The sequence below is a fragment of the Diadema antillarum genome, unplaced genomic scaffold, assembly GCF_040938485.1.
Source record: "Diadema antillarum isolate AM-2024a unplaced genomic scaffold, OU_Dant_1.0 scf00000035, whole genome shotgun sequence".
NCBI classification, from domain to species: Eukaryota; Metazoa; Echinodermata; class Echinoidea; order Diadematoida; family Diadematidae; genus Diadema; species Diadema antillarum.
In genome coordinates, this window is record NW_027270924.1 from 3478745 (window position 1) to 3497129 (window position 18385).

Here is an 18385-nt window from a genome sequence, read left to right on the forward strand (position 1 = left end):
GGTCTTAATAATTATACAAACATGATGCTATTGAATTGAAAGATTGATGCAAATACCGCCCTCTTGCGTTGAAATGGGAACGAGACGCCCTCTCAATCCTCGGGTTGGGATTTTCCCGCTCTCACAGAGGTGGGAGTGGCCAGTACTGTAAAACATGATATATTCGCGGCATGAATTTTTCGCGAATTGGAGCCGACGGCCTTTTTTGCGGCATGAAATTTTCGTGAACTGCCACTGGCATTCAATGCATATAGTGTAGACAAGAACTTTCGCGAGCATTTTAATTTCGTGAATCTTGGCGCTCGCGAAATTCGCGAAATTAAAATGCACGCGAAAATTCCTCGTTTTACAGTATTCAAAAAGGAAATCCACCCAAAAAATAAATGAACTCCAAAATATTTTTTTTTTCCGGAAAACATAATGTTGACCAGTCCTTCTGAATATTCATATGTGCGAGTTGATCATGTCATGCCCTCACAATTTTTCATGTACATTGCATGTTACACAAAATTCGGAAAAATTGTTGTTTTTAGCTAATGCACGTAAAAACGTATATTCCCATCCAAAAAATATCCGAGGTAGCATTTGTTCTTTATTATTTGTTATTATTATTTTCTCTCTTTTTTTTTGGGGGGGGGGGGTAAAGGGATGGTATAGTATTGGCAGGGATCGGGTGTGAGCTTTTATCTTTTTGTAAGATACTGAGAAACCACTTATGAAATTGTTCAGAGCATACCCTTCTAAGAGCAATTTGTAGTTTATTTGATGAAAATCGGTTTGGAAACGACTGAGATATCCAAAACAAAAGTACACGTTAAACAAAGAGATCCTAATAAAAGATGGGTCCCACCTTTCAGTAGGATCGCTTGTTATGGATTTCGCAGCCATTTCAAAACCAATTTTCGTCATTTTAAACATTGAAGTCCTTTTAGAATTACATGCTCTTTCATAATTATGATAGGAGGTTTCTCATTATCTCACAAAAAAGTTGAAAACCTGAAGCCACGTCTCGACAAAAACTACATACACCATCCCTTTAAAACATGTTTTATGTTCATACAGCCGAAATATGAGATTTTTGTTATTTCTGCATATGAAATGAATAAATTGTGAGAGCATGACATCATCAACTTCCTGATTTGAATATTCATAACGACTGGTCAAGAAGTGTTTTCCGAGAGACAAAAATTGAATTTTAGGATGTCGTGACCTCCTTATTTCTCATTCTATTCTTATCATATTTGCACTGTTCTGCAGGGATATTTTTATTTTTCTTATGAAATTGATAACACTTTGGAGCGGATGTCTTCTTTTAGGAACTCGCTGACTCATCCTGTTCCGTGGGGCTTTTTTCTCCGAGGTGGTAATTTCTCCACAAGTCTCCCTAGTCTGCTGGAGTAGCTGCAGAAAATCATCAGATATGTCTTGATTTAAGTCAAATCAGCTCATTTTTATCTAAATCAGAGCATCAAATCAAAGAGATAATGAGGTAGGGTCTAAAATGAGACTCACTTTAGCACACGATGAAATAAGAAATACGCGAGTAGATACGATGTTACAGAAAGCATAGCAGTTGATGCAAAGGAAAGGCATTACATAATTTGATTTTACAAATACAGTAAATATGCTGGATCCCATACTTTGATGTAATGCATCAAGGCTAGATAATTTCCTTTCTGATGAACAAGGCATTCCTAATCATCCTATTCCTTAGAAGTATATTATGTGAGATGATTATTAAGATACTGTACAGCCACAGAATAAAACGATGCTTTTAAATGCTACTTTAAGGAACAGCTAACGCCAAACAAAATTGTACTGAATTACTCTTTATATTATTATTTTTTGAATTCTTGTAAATTCTATGAAACTAATTATGCTATTTGATAATTTATCGAATCTTTGAATCGTCTACAATTGTCTTCCCATTAAGTCTTCATTCAGATACGGACAATTTTATTATGATAGATTCTTTGATTAAATGAACGCAGGGATCTCGGCTTGGATCATGTTAGGAGATTCGTTAGTGAGTTACTATTGATTTTTTATTCCCCGACCTAGATGAGTACGGTATGTGCACTTCCATTTTGGGTGCTCGGTTTTATTGACTGACACAGGATTTAAAGGGGATGGCTAATAACTTATCAGTGGGAATGCTGGGGGATGATTGTTCCAATCCTTGTGGGATTCATTTAACAGTAGGCCCTACGTTTGTTGTGTGAAAATTATTTGCTTCAGAATGGTCTCATATTCAAGTAATGTGCAGTTCAATGTTTCCAGGTTAGCATGCCTGTACAGTGTGACGGGGCGATCGTTAACGGCACATTACTTGAATATGAGACTATTCTGAAGTAAATAATTTTCACGCAACAATACACAGTAATATACATATATGATATAATGTACTATTAAATGAATCCCACAAGGATTGGAACAATCATCCCCCAGCATTCCCACTGATTCCCACTGATCAGTTACTAGCCATCCCCTTTAATCTTTCTAGGCCGGGAACGGCGGCAAGGGAACCTACCCGTGTTCTCTGTATCTCGGGATTGTTCCTCCGTCACTACGGAACTGAACCATGGGACAAGTTCACCTGCGTCGGGAGCTGAGAACGTTGGAATAGTAGGGCGTGTGTTAATTGAAACAAACAAACAAACAAACAAACAAACAAACAAACAAACAAACAAACAAACAAACAAACACACAGACAAAATAAAAAACCCAATGTTTAAATCAAGCGAACTGAAACTCGATATATTATTGTTTAAAGTAATTGTCTTTTTCATCGAGGGTATTCAAAGCCTCTTCATTATTATTACCTCTCTTTCAGAGGGTGCTGCCACTATTATTATCCCAGCATGTACCCATTTCTATACACCTGGGTAGAGAGGGTCATCGTGGACAAAAACATACTAACCAAGGTTGTACAGTGCACTCCCGTTAAACAAACACTGGTAAACGAAATTTCGGATACCACCATGTGAAATTTAGGTCCCAAAATGATTGTGTATAATATATGACTTTTTATATACTCTTTGTTCGGCTACAACGCAAGCTCGATATAACGAAAGGAAACTGCCGGTCCCGAGGACTTCGTTAAAACAACAATTGTCTGCAGATACACTCAATGGGGGCAGATATATGTCGTAAAAATTGGTCGAGATGCTCACATTCGGCGGAGAGTATGAAATTTTGCGTTTAGGGGTATTTTGGGGCACTGATTTCGAAAGTTGCCGGATCCAAGAGATCCGACCACTGGGTCGGCCGCCATTTTGTGAGCATCTTTTTCACATATCTGCCCCACTAACTTGACAGGAGTCGAATATATATGCTTTTTTCTATTTTTTTTTTATACGTACAGTTCAAAGAGCAAAGCAGTAGAATATGGATTGAAATCAGACATTCAGTAGAGCAATGTCACATCTTTTCGTAAATCTTATTTTGGAGATAAAAAAGAGAATAACATTTACATCATATTGCTAGATAATGGTGTAATAAATTTGTCATGATGACGTTTTACATCGCTTTCATGGCTTCATTATTCTTTGTGATTATCCGTTTCACTCAACCAAAACTTGTTATCAGTGATAACTGCCACATTTCTATGATAATTTCGCCCTCAGCCAATCACATGCAAAAATTTCAGTAACTAATAACTATCGCAAGTTTTATGAAACAGAGGACTCGGATCATGTAGTGGACTTTCCCAGCAATATTTTGTCACTTAGCGAACATAATGGTCTACCGGACCGAATTAACGACTTTAATCTGTCTAAGATCCCGGACAGGACGATCTATAAGCCTATAATATACGGTGTGCAAGCATGAAGGTTATGTAATGCTTTCAACATTGGTCCTGCATGTTTTTACTAATACTGATTTTCCGATATGTCGCTTTTAGGCTTTGTCTATAAATGCAGACACAATTTCCCTTTGGAATGTTGGAGTAAGATCTTTTTTGAAGGTGTGTAAGTAGTGGCAAGGCCACTCAACTTCGGTTGATAGAAGATGATGAGTTTCATCTGGCCTAAAGTTCGTGCCTAGATCAAGTTTAGATGAGTCTGTAATGTTGCATTCATATTAATGAAGTCATCCGGACTTATTAATGCGCATGCCATTGCGACCTCCTTGTCCAGATGCATAGCATCCTTGTGAAATACATATACCACAGACTTGACAGAGCTTGACTTTAGGTCGAGACATTTTATTTAAAGGAGAAATCCCGTCCAAATATAAGTTAGTCTGATAAAAAAGAGTAAAATCTTCCGAGTTTAACGGTAAAAATTTGACTGAAATTGGATTAAAAAAAAGGAAGTTATGACATTTTGAAGTTTTGCTAACTTCTGCAAGACAGTTTTTGTACAGTGGATAAGAATATGCAAATAAGTGAGCCAACCCATGTCATACCCTCACAATTTTCCATTGATAGTGAAAAAAAAAAATTGCGAAAATTAAATGTTTCTGTCCTTGAAGTCTGAAATATGATGTTACTCCTGGTTGAATAACTTCAGAATAGTGATCAGCTGGATACATGTATACCAGGATTTGAGCCTCGAGCATAATTGCGTTTGAATAAAAAACTGGAAATTTCAGAATTTTATGTACCAACTACATGACAAGTTGCGAGTGAATGACATGCTCACTTTTCCATTTGCATATTCATATTGACTGTCCAAGAACTGTTTCCTGAAAAATTAGCAAAAATGTGAAATGTCATAACTTCCTTATTTTTCACCCGATTTCGATCTAGATTTTACCGTTGAACTCGTCATATTTTACTCTTTCTTATCAGATAAACTTATATTTGGACTGGATTTCCCCTTTAAGACGGTAAAACCTACTGCTCGACGCGAAGCACGTCGCCATTATTTCTTCTTTCAGGTCATCGGAGTACGGCCGAACGAAGTCGGAGGAGTGAAGCTCAGCTCGGCCATCCTCGCGTAAAGGTCGCCTGAATATCATGATGTCGTAGGCCCCGATGTAAAAGACGGCACAGATGCAATTTTGCTCTTCGTCAATAGGGTCCACCAAAATTATCTCCCGCACTGTGTGTTTGACAGGATTTAAGAACGAATATCGGCTTGGTTGAACAACAAACACGATACCAAAACCACGACGCACGCAAAATATGAATGTCTTGGGGTTGAGGCGAAAAGTGGACGTTCTGTGTGAGTTATGGTTGTGAGGATGATGTAGATTTCAGGATGTGTGATATGAAATGCTGTTGTATAAGAAATAGGTATATAAAAATCCGTCAAAATACGCATGACACGATATGACATCATTTCGAAATTGTGTTGTTATGGTCAATTCGACGTAGGTCTAATCGTGTACATGTGCATGACACACGTAATCCATATTATCGTGTATGTACACCGTATATTATAATATATATATATATTATATAAACACACATACATACATATGAATATATTTACAAACAATCAATATCAGACGAAGTTATTAAGCGAGCTATAGCTATTACACACAATCAGGATACTAGTAGTACTCGAATGTGCATTGCACAGAATCACGAAGAAAGTATTATGACTACTGTTACGACTGTGCAACACGAACTGTGTGTATAAAATAGCAATTAACATCACCTCGATTGTAACCATCTACTTCTTCCGCGTATTCTCCCCCTATACGTGATGCTAAAGTAGATTGAATTGAAACAAATTCTATCTAATATTTCCAGCAAGATCATTTTTATTATTTTGTAGATGAGATGAGGGGTTTTTTGTACAGTGTATATCATACGGACTTGCTGAAAAACAGCCTAACGGCTGAGTGCAAGTATTTTTTACCCGTGTTTAAATAAATCAAACAAATCAAACAAATCAAACAAACCAATCAAAATGAATTGTAGTTCTTTGAAGGGACCGTGAATGCAAATATACTAGGTCATGCTCGGTATAACGTTTCCCTGCAATGTTTTATATTGATTATATCAGTATACTAAACATGGAAACATGCAAGTTATGTTCAGTCTCAGAAAAGGTGCATCCCAATGCCTTTTGTTAATCATATCAGTACTTAACAGTGTTTGACCAATCATTTTCAATGACAAAACCTTGTATTTGTGTGTGTGTGTGTGTGTGTGTGTGTGTATGTGTATGTGTGTGTGTGATTGTGTGTGTGCGTATCCAAGTAATCTGAAGAAAGATGAAATACAAGCAAGTTGGCACGTATTTACATATTCATTAGACCACGATGTTGACAGCATATTCTGAATTAGCACAAGTCAACATGCATTTGCACTGCGAAGTTCCTTTAAGACATTACCTAGTTGAACTCATATAACGAGGTATAACAAACAAGGCAGAAAAAATATCATTTTGGTACCAGATCGCTTTCGGCTTATCCGAAATTTCCAATACACAGGCCCAATATACGTATAATTCATATTCAAGTATCAATTTACAAACCATCATTCCAACCGGGGTTGCCGTCGGTAGTCAGAACATTATTCACCGTGATTGGAGTCCGGCCAGTCATGATATCAAACCCATCTGCCCTGGCAATTAGGACTAGGTTGGGGAAAAACAAAAATAAAGCGTTAAAAGTGATCGCAATGAACGATTATCTGTAAGCCGGAATAAACTCTTGCGAGTATCGCTATTAGGGGGATTGTACAGTATTGGTTGAGGTGCATTAAAATTCAGCTTTTAACTTTTTGCAAGATTCTTAGCAACTGTTCAGCTTTCAACTTTTTGCAAGATTCTTAGCAACCACTGTATGGAATGTTAAAAAGCATACAACAAGAGGAAATCACAGTTTATTTGATGAAAATCGGTTTAAAATGGTTGTGATATCCAAAACAAAACAAAGCGATCCTAATAAAAGGTGGGTCCCACTTATCACTAGGATCGTTTTGTTTGGGATATATATCAGCCAGTTCACAAGCAATTTTCATCAAAATTTAACACACTTTAAATAAAATTACTCTTAGAATTATAAATTATCTTGTTCATATTTCATAGGATGTTTCTCATTTTCTCCAAAATCAATATACTAAAAAAAAGTATCGTTTCAACCAAACTGTACTATCCCTTTAACGCTACGTGATATAGTCCAGCAGATATCTGGATATAGAACACATAAGGGTGAATCATGCACATTATGGTAAAAGCACCATACTTGGTACACATGTACATGATGCCAATACAAGTCATTTCTGATATGGAAGCCACTCTGATTCTGCCTGTGGCAGCCGTGGCGGCCATTTTTCAAAATGGCCGCCATGTGATATAGCAATGCTGTGTATTTTGGAAACTATAAGCATGATTGTCGTGATTCTTGTACCAAAGTATAAGTTTTGAGGGTCAAAGATTCCAACAAAATAATTTTTGAGAGGATAAAACCATGGCAACCTACTTATTAGCGGCCATTTTGAAAAAAAAAGCCCCATGGCTGCCGCTTTACATTCTATTCATATATCTTTAAAACCAATGGATGCATCTTCATGATTCTGGTACAAAAATATGTTTTTGAGGTTCAATAAAAAATGAATACATCTTTTCGTGTATATAATCATCACATCCTATGTTTTGGCTGCCATTTTAAAACATGGCCACCGCAATATATAGGCCTACTATACCGTACGTCTTTGAAACTAATTGGGGTCAATGATTTTAAACAAGCATTTGTTTTAAATAATAATAATAAGGTCTTATTTACCCAGGGTAGCCTCTTCAGTGTTGCTACTGCTCTGCCAGAGGGCCCTGTCATTATTATTATCCCAGTGATGACGAATAGAACTAACACATTTCATTTTCATGTCCATTTTGATAGATATGACTGCCGCACTTCATAGAGTATGCACACACACATACACACACACACACACACATTATATACAGTGTGGACTAGAATTAACGGAAACGCGAGTTTTCGCAGATATTTGCACATTTGCATTACTTTGATGCCAAAATGAATGACATATAGAGTTATAGAGAATTTATCTAGAAGAAGAATGACACCAAAATCATCCAATTTGGTAGAGTAGTTTTCATTCTACAGATATTTTTGTAAAAACGGGTCGAGCGTAAATTTCTTAACTCAATTCAACAAATTTCAGCATCGAACAAAAGCCACTGCCTTGGGAGACTAACAAAGAATTGAGGCCGCACATCACAATGTGGAATGCTTGAACAGGATTATTGTCGAAAATTGACCTTCAAGTTGGGTAGTCTCCGTTGCTGAGCTTTGATAAAATAAAGTAAGAAATTAATGATCAACAAAAACATGTCTACCTATTGTTCATTGATTGTTGTTGATTGACCATACCTCTATCACATTCACTGTTCAAGTAGGTATTGAACATCACATAAGTACAATTGTTGCATACCTGGAATACTAAAGATAATTATGTTGAATATCAAAGGTAGAATAAATGGTGAGGATGGAATAGAAGACTCACTCCCCCCCCCCCCCCCATTTTGGATGCATAGACAGGAGAGTACAATTAGTGTACTGTCATAGTTTCCAGCCACAAAGACATGATTATTGCAGTCTTATAAGACCTACTGATTTCTAAAGTTTGTTTTCAGTTCTTGTTCATTATTTCATGGCATGACCTTGTCAAAACTTACACAAAATTATAAGGAATCATATGAAGGAATCGAATGAGCTCTGACAATCCAAAACAATTAGTGTTCCTGATCATCCATTGATGAGCGGTGATGAACGTGAATGCATATATAGATGCAGGTGCGCTTAATAGAACGTCTTCAGTATTTCTACTGGTGCCGGTAAGATCGATTTACTGAATATTTTATTCTGCAGTTTTATCTTCCAATAATTATGAACGTAAAAATTTGTATTTCTTTGAGGTTTTCCTTAAACAATAAATTAGCATAATTTTCTTGTAGTTTATATTTTGCTAGTAGACTCATGTGGAGCTACAAATGACAATTAGATGTTAACCTATAAAGATGTATTGTATAATACCTATTATATTTACTTTATCGTTTGATGTAAAAGATTCAGTGTAGATGTAAGTATCAGAACAGCCTGGTCAATCATGGATTTTTTTAGACGTACATAATAGTGTGTTTACATTTGATGTAAGTGACCCAAAAAGTTTTAGAAGTTTTCTCACACTTAGTGTAATGTTTCCAAGGAAAACAGATGTACTATATTGGTTGGAAACTATGATTTTCATTCCATGGTCCAGGGACCGGAGAAAGCGAGAGTCTATATTTCTAGAAAATGTATAATCTTGATTAATATGTACTTCAGACATGAAATTGTGAAGATCATGTTTTTCACATACACTGTACACACAAAAATCCTATAAAGGAAGTTGAGCATATTTTCCAAAATGCTTACAAAGTCAACTATGCCCAGATGTTCCACATTAGAATACTAAAAATGAGTGAACAAGTAATTGTTGACCCCTAAAACAAACGTTTACACCAGAATCAGTCCACAATGGGCATCCCGCTTTCATAACACTCGTACGCTATATAACTGGAGGGAGGCCATACTCATTAAATGGCCGCCAAAGCAAAGGATGTGACGAACCTATTCACTTTGCTAAAACATCATTATATTGAAAACCTTCACCCAAAACTACATTTTTACACTTGAATCTTGATTATATATCTTTTGAGTTCGAAGTTATACAATATTGATTATTCATTATCTGTTGTATGGCAGCCATATTCATCAAAATGGCGGCCAAAACGTAAGATGAAACGATTCATATTCACTTACAGTTGATTTTATCGGAATCCTGGACCCCCAAAACATGTAAGTTGGTACCACAGTCATGACCCTTTGTCCATACGTTTTAAGGATATGTTATATCTAGCATGGTGGCCGTATTTTTTCAAAATGGCCGCCAATAAGTAGGTTGCCATGGTTTTATACCCTCAAAAATTGTTTTATTGGAATCCTTGACCCTCAAAACCTATACTTTGGTAAAAGAATCACGACTATCGGACTTGTAGTTTCCAAAATACGCAGCATTACTATATCACATGGCCGTCATTTTGAAAAATGGCCGCCACGGTCGCCAAAGGGAGAATCAGAGTGGCTTCCATATCAGAAATGACTTGTATTGGCATCATGTACATGTTTACCAAGCATGGTGCTTTTACCAATAAGTGCATGATTTTTTTTTTTCCATATCCGCTGGACTAATACGTGTACCTTCTGCTTCAAGACAATGGCTCCCATACCCCCCCCCCAAAAAAAAAAAACAAAAAAAAAAAACAAAAAAAAAACACCACAAACACACACACACACACACACACACACACACAACAACAACAACAACAACAACAACAACAACAACCTTGTGCACCTGTGCATTGCTACGGTCGGTTAGCCTATCGCTGTCACTATGATTATGATTATGGGTAACACGTCACGGCTATCGCATTTGACATTGAAAACTCTCGTAGAAACGAGCTGTGTAATTTGCAAACTGAAGTGTCTGCTTTTGTCCTCGTTTTTGCCTTCTTTTACAAGCCGGTAAATCATCATAACTTGCTCCTCTGTATGACATGGCTCATCTTGCACTTGACTCTACATAATGAAGACTTGAAAAAAAAAAACCTCTAAGCATAGTACTCGTTATCAGACGCAGTCATTACATATTTCGTAGACTTAAATACTACATTAATTTGTACAGTTAACAGGAAATCGAAAGCCCAATACAAAGGAGCATCGATTGAAAGGAGCATTAATAGTAATGTGTGTAGAACAAATCAGTGAAAGTTTGTGGAAAAGCGGACAATCGAGTCAAAAGTTACATATTTTCAAAGTGTCGGTATACCATCATCGCTGGATAAGGAGATTACTACACTTCATGACGTAACTTTAGGCAACAATATAAAGAAAATACGCGGAAAATTACACACACACACACACACACACACACACACACACAAAATCATGACAAGTGCACATTTCATCGACTTGATTTTTACTGATATAAGATTATGTCGAGTGTAATATTATTCAGTCTTATCAAGTCAAGTGCTCGTTTATTATTCTATAGATAAGTGAAAATGTGACTTTTCTTCGCCGAACTACGCTTTCTGGCATAATTTGGAATTTTTTCACTTTCTCTTAGTAGTTACTGACAACTTTAAGTAAGATTAATCAAATAACATTGCAGGCCTACGTAATAACTGATTTAATGTCGGCCATCTTTTTTGTAAATTATACTTTTAGTGTTCGTCTTGCATGAAACAATGATACATAAACTTTAATATGAGAATGTCTGCCGTATATATATACCTGCAGTGATGCTCTCGCACGAATCTTGCACCGTTACGGACTGACAGCCGCCTATGTTACAGAATTCAAGAGGTACCTCGCTGCTTTCAGTGTTGATAACCTCAGTCGGACCATAAGCCGTGTTTGACGAAAAGTATGAGCCAGCACTCCCCAAGTCACTCGCGGAAACATCCAGGGGCGCCTCCGTTATTCCTGTCGACCGACAAGCGTTTTCTTCTGATCAGAACATAGCACGGATGTGTACGTATGCGGAATGTTGTATTAGGGAGCTTTAGATTTTCGCGACGGGGACGTTCAGAGAGAGAGAGAGAGAGAGAGAGAGAGAGGTAGAGAGAAAGAGAAAAAAATATTCTGAGCATGCGCAGAATCGCGTGTCAAAGTCAATCTATTTATAGCTTGCGTCGCCTGATTTTTCAATAGGCGTTCTGTACTATTTTTACGTCCGCTCAATTCACGTCGCAGAGAGCTACTAGTACTTGATGCACCGATCGTATTATGGGGCGCCATTTTATCTTTTATAGGTTGCGTCTCAGCGCAATCTAATACTACTTTTCAGCACGACGCAGGGGAGAGGAGAACGTCCAGCTCTAGCGTCGTCTCAACGTCCGTTTCGCAAATCTAAAGCTCCCTATTGTATCACCTCGCGGCGAATGGGTGTCACGATCGAACTGCATGTGATATAGGTCTACCATACCACGGAGGTTGAAGAGATGGAGTAACAACAGTGTTATTCCCTTTGATCCCATGTTTGATGCCGCCACTAAGAAATATTTGAAGTATGTGCTAATAACTGGAGCTACCCACAGATGGGAAGACAATTGATTCATGTGGCATTGCATCATGACTTGTCCCTCTCAAAGGAAATTATGTCTTTATGATTGTAATTCTTTTCGCCGTCCCTTCTTATGAAACATGAGCGGTACATAAAGGTACAGATACAGGGATGTACGAATAAAAAACCACTAAAAAACTGATGAAATAACAATCAAAATTACTCGACTTTACATGTTTTTACACTAATCTAACATATATATAGATAAAGAACTACATTTGAAGATTATATCATATCAGTTTCATTTGTCGGAAGTGATCGGAAAGATGATTAAATCGAATTTCCAGTAAAGGTGCAGTTCAAATATTTTCACAACGTACGGCTCAGATTTACACTTTCTGTTATATTCCTGGACAGGAGTTACTTTCTTTTTCATATACCTTAGCATTAGCTGAAATTCAATTTCCTTTGATAAAAAAACAAACAAAATATAGCCGACATTATGTTCGCGTTTCAAATGAATCATCACATTGCTCGGAAAGACGGCGGCATCGAACCCCGATCATCAAAGGCACAAATGCACCTGTGGTATTCTTTTGTACGTCAAAAGAAAACTGACAGCTGTTTGAATGTTTACAGCCAGTTGGAACTCCATTTCTCAAACCTCCTTGACCATACTCATATTGGCAACACAGTGTAAGCAAGTGAAAGGAGCTTCAAGCCCCCTGTTCCACATTTTTCCCCTCCATAATATTCCAATAACTCGAGAATGGATGGTCGGATTTTCACTTCACTTGCAGGAAGTGTTTATATGAAGTAAGAAGGAAAAATAGATTTGGGGTCATGAAGGCCATAGGACTATAAAGGACTTAATAAGATATTCTGATCAATTTCATTTTTATGATCCTAAAACCGGTGATGGCTCTGAAATTCATCAGGCACACCGGACCCGATATTTGGAACTCTGTTCCTTCTGAAATTCGAGGTTTAAAGTCCATGAACTCTTTTAAGAAATCTGTAAAAATATTGTTGCTCTCTGGATATCAGTGACTGATTTCATTGTCATATTTTATATGTAAGTGTACCATACATGAAATTCTTTCGTGGAAATGTCGCAGCAATTAGTCTATTACGTAGTCATGTAACCGACAATAATGGCCTGTTGTTTTTTTTTTTTTTGTTTTTGAATTATACCTGTACCTCGGTGATAAAATATTTTGTCATGCTTTGCTGATCCGTGATCCCGGTGATCTAACTTTGTGTAATTGTTTAGTAAAAGCAGACATACCTCTCCTTGCCTTGTCCCTTCTTCTATCCTACCTCTACGCAAGTCATCCCTCCCTCCTATTTTCCCTATATGTATTATGAACGAGAGCTGCATGCAAATCAAGCTACGTGTATTAAGCTGTAGGCCTTCCGTACTATTTATTGTATTGCTGCTACGCTTTGCTGCATATTGTAAAGGCAATTTAGAAAAAAAAATCAAACAGCTTATGTTTACGAATATGTATGCCAACAACTATGTATGTATAGATGTATAATATGTATGTGCATGTACACTAATAATAATACAGGAACCAATAAATCAAGTCAAATCAAATCAAATCAAATCAAATCAATAAGCAACAATGGATGATCAGATGTTCACCAAATGTATTGTGTACAGATGTCCCGATACTGCTGTGTGTTGAATATAGGCCTACTGCGTACGAAATGGCAGCGATATTTTAATCACGGCTGCTTGGCCGAGGTCTGCTCTCTCGGAATGCTTTTGTTATTAAATGTAATTAATAAAGTGTAGAATTAGGATGTGAGCGAAACCCTACAACTGCACTCTGGGGGAGGGGTAGGTTAGGAGGGCATTTCTGTGTGTGTACTTGTATATTTTTTTTGTGTGTATCAACTTAAGATGTCTTTTTTGATCTTCGAGCCATCCCACTGAGTATTTCTTCGGTGTCATTAATCATTGTTGATTGTATTGCATTCTTCAAGGCGAGTGTTTTGTTATGTAAAATTATAGAAAGCAAATAAAGATTACTGGAAAAAAAGAGGGATAAAGAGGGTGAGAAGAACTTGCCCGAGTGACAAACATCCGGGCTAGAGGCCACATCTACCCCAGTCCGTGAGAGGCACGCTTGAGCCTTCAGTCGACATAGACTTGGATAGAACTCCGCGTTTGTGCCGCAGACCCGAGGCTCTCCACTTGCGGGTTCCGGACAATCGAAGGGGCTGATGCATCCGCAGCTCGCACCTCCCGCGCTGTTCACAACGCACTTCTGCCACACCTCACACTCTATGTCGTCGCAAGGACTGGGGGGAGGCGGGATCTCTACGTTTCCAAAGCAGCCAAGAGCAAAGAGTGTGTTGTTAATCAACGAGGAACCATTGTAAATGACAATATCATGTATTCACCATTCAGTACTACGTCAACAAACATTAATAATGGAACATACCTAGGTTGTCGCCTGGAATATAAGCAGAAGACAAAAGAAGGCATCCAGAATCGTGCCACAGTGTCATAAAAGAGATAGTACAAATATCTCAATGTACGTGTTTATATATATAAACCAAAGACAGATACATATCACTACAAAAGATAAAAATAGCGCACATATACAATATACTTATCACTCCCTTCTCTATCTCTCCCTCTCTTTTCTCTCTTTCTCCCTCCCCTAACCCTAATCATAATCCTGAACCTATTCCTAACCCTAATCTTTAATCTAACCTTATCACTAACCAGTATTTAGCGGGGGGGGGGGGGGGGTAATTGCCCTGATATCCCCACAGGAATTCACACCACTTTATCGGCGAGGTGATGACCGTGAGTGATAAACACTCTTCAATAAGAAGCCCCGCTTAATGATACCATGTGCACACCACAGACATTAGTCTTAACATGAGCATACGGAAATTGTACGAAATGCCCACAATTATGACATTTGGCGTTCAAATTACATGATGCATCAAAACAAGGACACGTGCATGCCCCAATGAACCATAGCAGAACGTCGTATCTAAATCAGTATGAAAACTGTCCAGTCTAACAGGAGGTGAAACGAATGGTCAAACTAATGTAAAGTTGTAATGTCATTTTCTATCACGCTTTACCATGGCATGTGGGCGGCTCATGTGACCACTGTCCGTCCGATCCACAGGTGAGCAGATCAGGTCCTCTTCTCTCGTAACCATAGTCGCAGCCGAATAGCGCCAGGTCACCTACGTCCACGCCTTCAGAGTGCATGTTGCCATTCGTCGGCGTCGACAGCTCTCTGCACTTTACCCCTGACAACGAGGAAGCAAAATAAAAAGAAAAGAACAAAAATATATGTAGATCAAAATGGAAAGTCGCAAAATGTGGAAATGTACTAACGGGTCCAATATGAGGGATCAACAGTTTGAAAGAAGGACCGGCCAAAAAGTGTAATAATATATATATATATATATATATATATATATATATATATATATATATACATGAATGATTATGTAACGAAAAAACAATCCACACTCTGTAATTGTAACAACAACAACAACAACAACAACAACAAAAACAACAACAAAAACAACAAAAACCACCGGTTAATGTGGAGGTGGAAAAGAGTGCTTTACTGAAAAGTGGAGCTAGTACGACGTGGATCACTCAAAAACAACAACACACAAACAAAATAAAGCATACACACAAAAAAAACCCAACAACAACAAACAAACAAACAAACAAAAAAACCACCACGGACAGATACGATGCATAATACAACGTAGATATCTATACATTGTGTATGCAATCTTAAAATACTTCGACGCCACGTAACGAGAAACTGAATGACTCAAGCAATGAGATGATACAAGACCGTTCAAAGTAGAAACTCAATAATTGAACAGTCATTTAAAAAATAATAATTGAACGTAGAATGGAAACAAAAATACCGTGGGTATAAGACGAAATGGGTTTAGCTTATCTGAAAGTAGGCGAACTGGTAATCAGGCCAAGTGACGATTGAACTAATGGTCATAAAACAAACTGGTTGTAGACGAAACGGCTATTAGACGAAGTTGAAATAGACCCAGTGAAAGATCGCACGCTTTTGAGGACCGTGGTTTTTCTGCGGAAGTGGTTGAAAGTTCACCTTTATGAGCTCCTTTTGCTCCTAAAACATGATTTTGAGGTCAATCTGTCCACACGACTGTTTTGTTCCCTGATATTATTCTGGCGAATCACGATTCGAAAACATCTCTGAACCGTCATTTTAATCACAATTGGAAGTACGATTCAAATCACCCTCCGCAAATTTCTATTGCATTCACACTGCAAAAAATGTGTAAATTGAAACATGTTCCTTGTGATGCTTCATTACAATCGCGTTTCAAATTACGCACTCTTGGTACGTCTGAAAATGGTCAAAGTCACGTCCATGGTTTAACTCCATAGTCATGCATTGTCATGGGCGTAAATCCCGGGGGGATGGGGGGATATATCCCCCCCCCCCCTGAAATGGAGGAGGGGGGTATGGCCTGTACAATCATCCCCCCCCCCCTGAAATTTGAGGAAAAACATGGAGGAAGCAGAAATGTTATTGTATCAATTTTGGCATATTGCATGACGTTCGTACGCCCGCCTTCAGACAGGTAACAGAGCTGAACAGTATTCTATCTTGTAGGATAATGTACACATAATTTTCTCAAGCGCTCGCTCGCTTCTCTTGCTCGCGAAAAAAGTAATATCGACATAAGGTCGTTTGTTGAGAATGATAAGGGCTTTAAGTTGTCTTGAACACTATGGGTTTAGTGGCAACTTAACGCCCTTATCATTTTCAACCGACGATTATGGTCCAGACGTTGACAACGTCAAATAGCATAGGCTTACATGTAAACATGCTATGACGCGAGCAACTAGGGACCATCTGTAAATTATGTACGAAACCAAACAAACAATAACAAAAACTATACCGCCATAATTGACCCCCCCCCCTCCATTTCCTGAATCATTCCTGAAACGATGATGACTTTTGATACATCTATGGGCATACCCAGGATGATCAGGGGGCGTCGAATCTATCTCGGGGAACCTACGGTACCTACCTTACCTACGGAAATGTTGGGGGCAGACAAATCATTTGTCCCCAAGCAATTCCCGAGACGAGGACAAATCTCAAACTTTCTTTATGGAAAATTGTCCAACTACCGCCAGAACTATGCACCGGATCGTTGAATTGCAATCAGAAATATGCAAAAGCTCCGCTACTGGGTCTCTTTCGATAGACTTTGTACACTTTTGAGATTGACGTATTTCCTATATATTTTATCAAAGAGTGTGCAGCAGATCTTTCACTTAATTACAGAAGCTCCCTCATATGCAGAGGCGTCGATGGAGGGGGAGGGGGATGGTTTACCCATTAAAAGTATTGGGACAAACATATCATTTTGCTCTCCTCGTAACTCCCGAGATGTGGAAATGTTTTTTTCTTTTTAGATAGAAAACTGTCTAAATATTTCACCCAAAGATGGCTGAATTTCAATTCTGAAAATACAAAATCTCCCTCGGGAAAGAGGGGGATAGGCCTAACCCATTCCACACCCTCCCCTTTCAGTCCTTTCTACTTAATACACTTTAGATTGACAGATTTTAAAATGTTTCTTATAAAGTGTGTGCACCAGGTCTATTACTTCAGTTTAAAAAATGCAAATGTTCCGTGGGTGGGAGGAGATATCTAGATACTTTCAATTACCGGAGGGTTACCCCCCCCCCCCCCCCAACAAAAAAGTATACACTTCTGGGATTGAAATTTTCCAAGTTTACATCATAAATGTGTTTACAAGATATTTTCATCTGAATTCCAAAAATGCAAAAGCACCCTCGTATGCAGGGGCGTCGATCCTGGAGGACGGGGAGCGCGGACGGGGGAATAGGGGAGGGGCAAACATATCATTATGATCCCCAATGATTTACTATTTTGACTAAAATGAGGAGAAAGCAAGAGCATATCGAAATGTTTTTCTTGAAATTGTTCAGAGGAAGCTTTTTAAGATTTTCCGGAATTCTGGAGTTCCAAATATTAGATCCATGGAACCTTATTGACTGTTTTTGGGCACGAGTTGTTCGGAAACAGTATGGATAAATAATGAATTGATGCCGTGTGTTTTTTGAGTGAATTTCATTACAACGTTTGAAATAATCTATAAAAACAGATGGAAGTATATTGTGAATAAACTTATACATAAAAATTCCAGTCTTGTACAAAACCAAATCAGACAGAGATAAGACGCCGAGGCGTCGAAATAGATCATGTGTATGCGCACGATAATGTGAGCCAGCGCAAAGACGAATAACCTTTTTTCTGTAACACCACTAGTCTC

The 18385-nt window shown here is 38.1% G+C and overlaps 1 protein-coding gene across 1 annotated transcript in view; it reads right to left on the reverse strand.

Moving 5' to 3' along the window:
* Positions 1–434: 434 nt before the first annotated feature.
* LOC139744714 (complement factor H-like) overlaps positions 435–18385 on the reverse strand; it is a 74614-nt gene continuing 56663 nt past the window's right edge. The window contains exons 23-29 of the mRNA XM_071655140.1: positions 15143–15316; positions 14109–14360; positions 11260–11451; positions 6435–6536; positions 4845–5048; positions 2531–2608; positions 435–1401 (exon numbers count right to left, since the gene is read on the reverse strand). Of these exons, the coding sequence (XP_071511241.1) occupies positions 1385–1401; positions 2531–2608; positions 4845–5048; positions 6435–6536; positions 11260–11451; positions 14109–14360; positions 15143–15316 (1019 nt within the window). The 3' untranslated portion in view covers positions 435–1384. The remainder of the gene's footprint in view (positions 1402–2530; positions 2609–4844; positions 5049–6434; positions 6537–11259; positions 11452–14108; positions 14361–15142; positions 15317–18385) is intronic.